A 9,201-nucleotide genomic window follows, 5' to 3' on the forward strand; every position below is an offset into this window, starting at 1 on the left:
TGAGAAAAGCTAGTTTAGAAAAGAGAGAGAGAGAGAATATCAAGAGTTTCTTGATGAGAGTTAGTGATAAGAATTGATGAGAATTGAATTGAGAATTGATGATTGAAATTGGAGGTTTTAGAAGGCTATTTATAGAGAAAATCAGCCGGATATGATAAAAAATGAATCAGAGTTTCGAAAAGAATAAAACACGACGCTTTTGCCAAACATGCGTCTGTCGCCAGACGTTGCGCGTGTCGCCATACGCCAGGTCTGTCGCCAGGCGACAGACGTGTCGTATGGTGCTGCAATTAGTTTTCCACGCGTTTTCTTATTTTGATAAAATATAAACGTACGAGAGGGTAAAACTGTAATTTCCTTAAAACAATTCTTTTATTCTAATTAAAACTCTTAAAAGTAAATTTATCAATGCTAATCAAATTAGGATTCAAAAGAACCTTCTAGAAGATTCTAAAAGACTACAATCAATCCTAATCTCATTAGGAATGATAAATCAATAATAGGCCCTCCTCTAGATCATTGGGCCGCATATAAAGATCAAACCGGGCCTAGTTTAGTAATTTGGCCATAACTTCCTCATTATTCATCGGAATCGGGCTTATAATATATCGTTGGAAAGCTCTTTTTGAACCCGACCCAACTACACTATTATTGGACCCTTGCTAAGGACAAACCAAACTATATTGGCTGTTTTCACAAAATAGGTTTTCAAAAATGGAGAGAAAGAGAAGAAATAAAAACTAACTGCAACATTAGACTTTCCACACTTTCACTTCATTCTATTATGGTTCAACGTGAAAAGTACTTATCATTGGGTTTGTTTTTGGGAAGACACAAATGGGTGTCTACACATGTCTTCCTGGCATATGGTCTTCCGTCTCAATGGATCCAACTAATTTAGCAATGTGTTTCCACTGTCTCGTACAAAATCTTGATCAATAATGAGACTAGCTCTAATACTACAATTAAACTTCAACAACATTTCAAGCTAAGGGGCTTTTAGGTATGGACTAGGTTAATCAGTTTAGGTCTTGTTTAGGGTAAAAATACCGTGAATACGTGGACCAATTAGAGAGGGACACGTGTCAGCCCTAGACAAGTCTAAAATGTGCCACTCAGCAGCTTACACGTGTCATCCTTAGACAATAGATGAAATTGCGTCCTTCAGGGCCCAATTCCAAAGAGCGCCGAAAAATGAAGCAGCCTTTTAGGTCATCCTACCTAATAAAGGACACTTTTTCCAACGACCCTATAAATAGGGAGATTTCCCCCATTTTGGGGACACAATTCATTAATTACAACCTACCCTATATTCTCTCGCATTAGAGAAAACACCTGATCTCGAAATTTGAGAATATCTCACTTTACCTTTCTACACTCTTTACATTCTCCTACACGTTCTAACTTGATCGTCGGAGGCGGAGCTCATACCAACCGGAGTCTTTATTTTTTGCAGGTACAAACCATGCCGAAATATTCTTGGTGACGTAACTCTCTCGAGGGACAAAAACACCTAAAACATTTGGCGTCGTTTGTAGGGAGACTACCGCTAAGATGGTTTAAGATTTTGTACCGCCGCCTAAGTTAACTGGCCTAGAGCCAATGGGGAGGTCTATACAGACCAGGACACAGACAATGACTATGAAGTCAAAACCCATATGGCCCCTGATGAGTCACTCATCTCTAAGCGCATCTGTCCCAAAGAAAGACTGGAATGGAGCAACAATGAAGTTGGTTCTAGCAAGTCTACTGGACCACCACCTAATGAAACCTAGAAAACTAGGGGTAAGGCTTCAGTCACCCAAGATGAGCTCATGAAATTCGTGACAAGTTTCAAGGGTGAAATCAAGGACTAGATCAACAAGAGGACGGCTGGCTCACACAAAGGTTAGTCGGCCAAAAAGACTCCTCAATTTGAGAGGAGAAAGTTAGTCAGAGAAAGGTATCCTACTTCACACCTAAAGGAAAAGACTACGCCTGCCATTAAATGTCTAATATCCTTCTGCCTCAGACGAGCAAAAGGAAGGTTATCCGACACGTCCAGCCGGATGGAAGTAAGAAAACCTTCTTTGATGCTTGACACATCATGGAGCACAACAAGAGCAAACAGCAGTCTGAGTCAGCCTCTACATCAAGCTTTCCAGACAGCTTTAAAAATATATCCGTAAGAATTCTCAATCCTTGCATGAGAGCCATAGAGATGGCAAGTCTGTCCATACTAGCCCTCAGATGATTGGGGCAGTCCTGTATGTGCCATAGACGCCATACGGGCAGTATGTCCCACCATTTATGCATCCATCCCTCTTCGGAGGTCAGGTGGCAAACAATGTCTAGCCCCTGGACTGGCATCTCCGTCTGCTCAGACTTGGTGAACAAACCTCTGCGTTCACCAAGGAAATAACCGAGGCGGCACAACCGACCAAGGTTAAGAATGTCTTAGTTGGTGCCTATGATGGGACTACAACACCCAAAAGCCACATATCAGCTTTCGAGAATCATATGGTACTCTACACCATGACAGACTCAGTCTGGTGTAAGGCTTTCCCACCAACTCTGGAGGGGCTGGCAGCGGAATGGTACGACGCCATCCCTAAATGTTCTGTATACTCGTACAACCAGCTGAAGAGGATATTCATGGAGCACTTCATAACCCTGGTGGAGAGGACCAAGATGACAACTAAGCTGATGTCCTTGGTTCAAGGAAAAGACGAGCCCCTGAGGGATTTTATTACAAGATTCAATAAGGAGGCAACAACCATTCCAAACATGAGCCAGGAGGTAGCAATATTGGTAATGTAGAGTGGTCTACTGCCAGGGTCACCCTTCAGAGCGTATATGGGGCGTAAGAGCCTCAAAACGCTCGCGGAAGCACTAGGTAAAGCTCACGAGTTCATCAAGGCAGATGAGACTGACAGGGCAATGCTGGGTAGGAAAGCAGCAGGTGACCCAGTCAGACGGGCAGAGGTCACCCGGGCAGAGAACGTGCCCAGGGTGGACCAACCAAGTAGGGCTGAGCAAACCCGCAGAGAAGCGGACAGGGTCGTAGGGCTGAGAAGATCCGATCCGCAGAGAGGGCCAAGGCCTAGGAAGTTTGATCAATACACCCCACTGACCCATTCAAGATCTCACATATTCAGCGTGAACAAAGCTGATGATAAGTGGCAGAGGCCCCCAAGGATGATAAACAGAAGCCGTGATACCAGTAGGTGGTGTGACTTCCATAGGGACCATGGCCACACCACTGAGGAGTGCACACACTTGAAGGACAACATAGAGGACTTAATCAGGAGAGGATACCTGACCCAATTTAAGCAGCTTGATGATCCTCCCAGAAGGTGGGAGGAGGATAGAGCGAGCCGAGCTGACCGCAGAGGAGGTCATAGGGGTCCAGTAGGAGACAGGGACAGAGATAGCAAGCCAGAGGGCAGAGTGTATGTGATCAGTGGAGGACCAGTACATGGGGGGACAGTCAACAGAGCGCGGGCTGACCTAAGGGCAATGATACATCTGATTAACGACAATGACAAGCGTAGATGGCCACCCCTTCCCCCGCAGCCACGAGCCATGTTTGATGAGTATGACCAGAAGGGCATAATTTACCCTCATGACGACCCGCTGGTGGTAACAATGAGAATTGCAAACTGGGAGGTGGATAGAATACTGATAGACGGAGGCAGCTCAGCCAACATCATCTACATCAGTGCGTTCAACGAGCTGAAGTTGGACAGAAAGGATCTAAAGAGAGTAAACTACGAGATCACCGGGTTTAATGGCTCGGGGCTTACCCCAGAGGGCATAATCGAGCTCTCAGTCCGGGTAGGAGAGAGGTCAAGAAGGCGTGATGTCCGAGCAGAATTTCTCGTGATAAACTCTCCCTCACCCTACAATGTAATCATGGGAAGACCGCTCATCCACAAGATAGGCGGGGTGGTATCCACTTACCACCTGGCGATGGCTTACACAACCAATGAGGGGCGATCAGCAAAGCTCAGGGGAAGTCAAAAGACAGCCCAACAATGTTACATAACTGCCTTGAAGCAGCCCGCCAAAACCAGACAACAGTCAGGTTCTAATAGTAGACTCCTTGAGCAGCTTGAGAGGAAGTCAAGGAAGGGAAAGCGTGAAGAGTATCACAGGGAGAAGGATAAACAAAAGTTGGCAATGGAAAACTTCCAGCCTGCAAAAGAAGAAGTGGCCTGACCACTTCCCAGCGGGGAGCATGTCACGGTCGAGCTCACAGAAGGTGACCCCTCGAGAATAGTGAAAATCGGGAAAGACATTGATCTAGGAGTGGGGGTCCACCTCATAGAGCTGCTAAGAAAGATTAAAAACATTTTTGCATTTTATGCAGATGAGATGCCCGGAATTGATCCAGCGGTTATTGTACATAGGCTGAATGTAAAGGAGGACATTAGGCCAGTCAGGCAAAAAAAGCGAAGCTTCTCCACGGAGAAAAACCAGGCAATCCAGGAAAAGGTGGAAAAACTCTTGGAAGCAGGATTTATCAAACCCTGTGACTATCCAGAATGGTTAGCCAACGTGGTCATGGTGAAGAAGGCAAATGGTCAATGGAGAATGTGTGCCGATTTCACAGATCTTAACAAGGCCTGCCCGAAGGACTGTTACCCATTGCCACGAATAGATCAACTGGTAGACTCAACGAGCGGGCACGCCCTGCTAAGCTTTATGGACGCCTTCTCAGGGTACCACCAGATCAGCCTGCACGAGCCAGACAGGTAGAAAACTACATTCATCACTGAAGGGGGAGTGTACAATTAAATAGCTAGTCCCTTCGGGCTGAAGAATGCGGGGGCAACTTTCCAGAAGGCAATGGATAGAGTGTTCCTTCACCAGAAAGGACGAAATGTAGAAGTATACGTTGACGACTCAATTGTCAAGAGCGTCACGCAGGCTGGACATATCATGGATTTAGAGGAAACATTCGCTACCTTGAACAAGTACAAGATCAAGCTCAACCCGAAGAAATGCGTCTTTGGAGTGAGCTCGGGAAAGTTCTTGGGTTTTCTGATCAGCGAGAGAGGAATAGATGCCAACCCGGAAAAGATCAAAGCAGTTCTCAATCTGCCCGAGCCTAAGAGCATTAAGGATGTAAAGAGGTTGACAGGCAGAATGGCCGCACTGACCAGGTTCATCAGTAAGTCAGCAGACAAAGCCTTACCATTCTATCAGTTATTGAAAGGAAACATGGAATTCAAGTGGGGGGCCAAGGAGAAAGAAGCCTTTGAGGGCATCAAGGACCATCTAACTAAGCTCCCGACAATGATCAGCCCGGAGCTGAGGGAAAAGCTGCAGTTATACATCTCATTATCAATACAAACAATCGCATCCGTTCTGCTGGTAGAAAGACAGAAACAACAAAGGCCAATATATTTCGTGAGTCATGTGCTGAATGACGCAGAGCAAAGATATCCCCTGGTAGAAAAGCTAGCCTTCGCAGTGGTCACGACAACAAGAAAGCTAAAACCATACTTCGACGCGCATATAATAGAGGTCCTCACAAACCACCCGCTGGAAAAAGCATTACAACAGATGGATGCATCAGACAGACTCTTGAAATGGGCAATTGAACTTTCTGAGTATGAATTTGAGGTCAAGCCTAGAGCAGCCATCAAGGCACAAGCTCTAGCAGACTTCATAGTGGAAGCCTCTTATGAGGAGAAGGAAGACGACATTGGAGTCTGGAAGGTGGAAGTGGATGGGTCCTCAACCCAAACGAGGAGTGGAGCAGGAGTCATAATGACGTCTCCAGAAGGAAACGTATTCGAGTATGCCATAAAGTTCAAGTTCAAAGCATTTAACAATGAAGCAGAATACGAGGCGACGCTAGCAGGCTTGCGTATGAGCCTCGCAGCTGGAGCTCGCACAGTACACCAGCAGACTGACTCTCAGCTCGTTGCCAGCCAGCTGCAGGGGGCATACGAGATAAGGGAAGCCACTATGATGAAATATGTGACCAAAGTGAAAGAACTGGCAGCCCAGCTAGTCCATTTCCAGATAGACTTAGTCCCCCGAATAGTAAACTCTCAGGCTGATGCCTTATCTAAGTTGGCAAGCTCCACCTTGCAAAGCCTCACAAGAACAATGATGGTCGAAGTGTTAGAAGAAAGTAGCATTGCCGAAAAGGAGCAGGTAAACTACATTGGGAGTCGGAGAGCCTGGTTCTCTGACATCTTGGCATACAAGCTTCATGGCTCGCTGCCCGATGACGAAGTACAGGCTAAAAAGGTGAAGAAAGATGCAAATTGGTATGTGGTGATGAATGAAGAGCTCAACAAGAAAGGCTTTTCAAAGCCACTACTGCGGTGCATCCCAGAATGGGAGCAAGAGGGTATCATGGAAGAAGCCCACTCCGGGATATGTGCCAATCACATTGGCGGGAAAGAATTGGGAGTGGAAGTCCTTAGAAGAGGGGCATATTGGCCAACTCTCACACAAGATACACTGGCGTACGTTAAAAAATGCGATAAGTGTCAGAAATATTCACCGGTCATAAATCAGCCAGCAAACGATCTGACTTCGATCCTCAGCCCGATCCCGTTCGCTCAGTGGGGAATGGACATATTAGGACCCTTCACCACTGGGTCGGCGGGCAGGAAGTATCTTATTGTGGCAGTTGATTACTTTACGAAGTGGATAGAAGCTGAGCCCACCAAATACATAAAGGCAACCCAGGTCAGAACATTTATATGGAAGAGCATCATCACCAGATTCGGGGTGCCATAGTGCATAGTCTTCGATCATGGGTGTCAGTTTGACTGCGACACCGTAAAGGATTACTTGGGAGACATGGGCACCAAGTATGCAAGTGCCTCAGTCTGCCACCCGCAGAGCAACGGCCAAGCAGAAGCAGCAAACAAGCTGATCCTGACAGCCCTACAGAAGAAGTTGGAAGAATACAAAGGTCTGTGGGCAGACTTAGTCCCAGAAATCTTGTGGGCGAATAGGACCATAGAGAAGGAGGCAACTGGTAAAAGCCCCTTCACCTTGACCTACGGGGTCGATGCAGTTGTCCTTGTGGAAGTACAAATCCCCAGCCTGAGGATACATCACTATGAGCAGCAGGGGAATGAAAAGCGCATGCTGGAAGAGCTAGATTTCCTGCCGGAAGTAAGACTAAAAGCAGCCCTTAAGCTGGCAGCCCAGAAGAGCAGGATCTCAAAATCTTTCAACAAGAGGGTCAAGCATAGGGAGCTCCTGCCTGGAGACCTAGTCCTCAGGAGGACAACAACAGTTGGAAGAGGAAATTAGAATGGAAAGCTGTCAGCAAATTGGGAAGGCCCTTTCATCATCCATGAGCAGGTTGGCCCTGGAGCGTTCCTCCTTGCTGATTAAGAAGGTCAGGTCTTAAGAAACAGTTTCAATGCTGATGTGTTACAGAAATACTTTGTTTAATTAGCTCGAAATATAGCTGCTTTAAGCTTGATGCACTTTTACTCAGTCTATGTCATGTTAACTAAGGCATTTAAGCCATTTCTATTCAATGAAATACAAGCCTCTGCGTGAGGAGTATGTTGCATAAATCTGTTTAATAGTAAAGTGTTAGAGGCAAGAAGCACCCTAGCACAAAATAACAACACAAAGGCATCCCTCCTTAAAACCTCACCTCACCTGCGAAAAACAAAACAGGGCACTTCCTCAGGGACGCCTGAGGGGGAGCCTGACACGTTCAGCTTGAGCAGGGGAGAGAGGAGGAAAAGAAGAGATGAGCTACATGGGCAACACTAAGGTCCTCTTAGTCCCATTTAGCACATCTCTTCGAGGGGGAGAGAGCAGGAGAGAACAACCAAGCAATAAGCCCTTACAAAAAAAAAGTAAGCAGGCAGCGTAAACAAGCTGATTGACATAAATAAGTCTCAGCACGAATAAGATGAATGACATAAATAAGTCTCAGCACGAACAAGCTGATTGACATAAATAAGTCTCAGCACGAACAAGCTGATTGACATAAATAAGTCTCAGCACAAATAAGCTAAACGACATAATTAAGTCTCAGCATAAGCAAGCCGCAGCATATGCAAGCTGAATGACATAGATAAGTCGCAGCAAAACAAGCTGGTGACACAGGCAAAATAGATAAAAAAGCTAATTGACACAAACAAGTCTCAGCAAGGGTAAGCCAAATAACGCTAAACTAAGTGTACCAACCAGCACGCAGATGAAACCTTTGGCCAAAGCCAAATGAAGTATGCAATGCACAAACACTTGAAGCAGGTAGAAAAGGGAAGATAAAGTATAACAAAACCCCTGCTGAAACGCAGCGGAAAGCAAAAGGAGCAGGAAAGCGCTAATCAACCAAATCGAAAGGATAGGGAGGCCCAACCTACGAGGCCCCACCAAGTATAGCAAAAATGCTGCAACGAGATCTGGATACTGCTAAGAGATATTAGATTGTGGGCAAATGTGCAAACAACGAAATAAATAACAAAACAAGGCAGCAGGAGAAGATCATAAAGAGCATACATTATAAGGCTGCACCCCTGCCCACTAAGGCAGAGTAAACATTCAGCAAGTCAGATACAAGGCAAATAAAGCTGAGACCTCGTCCACCAGGACAAGGAAACACTCAGCAAACGAAGTTGGTAAATCACAAATTTAGGTTAAGCTGGGCAGACCCAGCAACGAAAGACAAAGTATTCCGAAAATATAGAAAGAAATATAAATCTTTGGCAGCTATACACCCCAAAGATAGTAACAAAAACTACCTAGTTACAACAGATCTGGGTGAGGGAAACTTAGAGGAACCACTAGAGTAGGAGGGTGACAGCCGCCATAACCTTTATTGATCATCGGTCAGAGACTCCACTCCAGTAGCTGCAGCAACGTCAGGACTGAGAGGCACCTCTAAGTTCAGCACAACCTGATTGAGAATCTTGCAGCCCGTAGGGCGAGGGTGATCAGCAGTGAGATCGAACAAACCAGCTTCATCTGCAGCTTCAACCTTAGCCTGCTGCTCTTCACCCTCACCATACAAACTGCTAACACATCGAGCCGCAGCTTCCCACCCTCCATCATGGCGATCAGCAAGGAGTTTGGCAAAAGCAGGAGAAAGCGCAAAAGACTTGAGCGCCTCCCTCCTAGCAGCCCCCAGCGCAGTAGCGTGCACAGCCTGCAAGTTCGCCACCTCCGCCTCTAACGTCTTCACCCTGGCCTGAGAAGTCCCCAACTGCTCTTGGCAGTCCT

The 9,201-nt window shown here is 46.1% G+C and overlaps 2 protein-coding genes across 2 annotated transcripts; both read left to right on the top strand.

The window, feature by feature from the left end:
- The first annotated feature begins 4,830 nt into the window (after positions 1–4,830).
- On the top strand, positions 4,831–5,588 carry LOC145640088 (putative mitochondrial protein AtMg00860). The gene is made up of 2 exons (XM_081691399.1): positions 4,831–5,312; positions 5,420–5,588. The coding sequence occupies exons 1-2, from the start codon at positions 4,831–4,833 to the stop codon at positions 5,586–5,588; spliced, it is 651 nt and encodes a 216-aa protein (XP_081547525.1).
- Positions 5,589–5,757: 169 nt separating this feature from the next.
- Positions 5,758–7,269, top strand: LOC145640089 (uncharacterized). The gene is made up of 2 exons (XM_081691400.1): positions 5,758–6,693; positions 6,901–7,269. The coding sequence occupies exons 1-2, from the start codon at positions 5,758–5,760 to the stop codon at positions 7,267–7,269; spliced, it is 1,305 nt and encodes a 434-aa protein (XP_081547526.1).
- Positions 7,270–9,201: the final 1,932 nt, after the last annotated feature.

Source organism: Chenopodium album, chromosome 7 (assembly GCF_948465745.1).
Source record: "Chenopodium album chromosome 7, dcCheAlbu1.1, whole genome shotgun sequence".
Classification (NCBI taxonomy): Eukaryota; Viridiplantae; Streptophyta; class Magnoliopsida; order Caryophyllales; family Amaranthaceae; genus Chenopodium; species Chenopodium album.

Coding starts and splice junctions, on each gene's coding strand:
- LOC145640089 (XM_081691400.1), top strand. CDS start 5,758: ATGACGTCTCCAGAAGGAAACGTATTCGAGTATGCCATAAAGTTCAAG. Junction 6,694..6,900: donor AATACATAAAGGCAACCCAG/GTCAGAACATTT, acceptor ACAGCCCTACAG/AAGAAGTTGGAAGAATACAA.
- LOC145640088 (XM_081691399.1), top strand. CDS start 4,831: ATGGATAGAGTGTTCCTTCACCAGAAAGGACGAAATGTAGAAGTATAC. Junction 5,313..5,419: donor GAGCTGAGGGAAAAGCTGCA/GTTATACATCTC, acceptor TGAATGACGCAG/AGCAAAGATATCCCCTGGTA.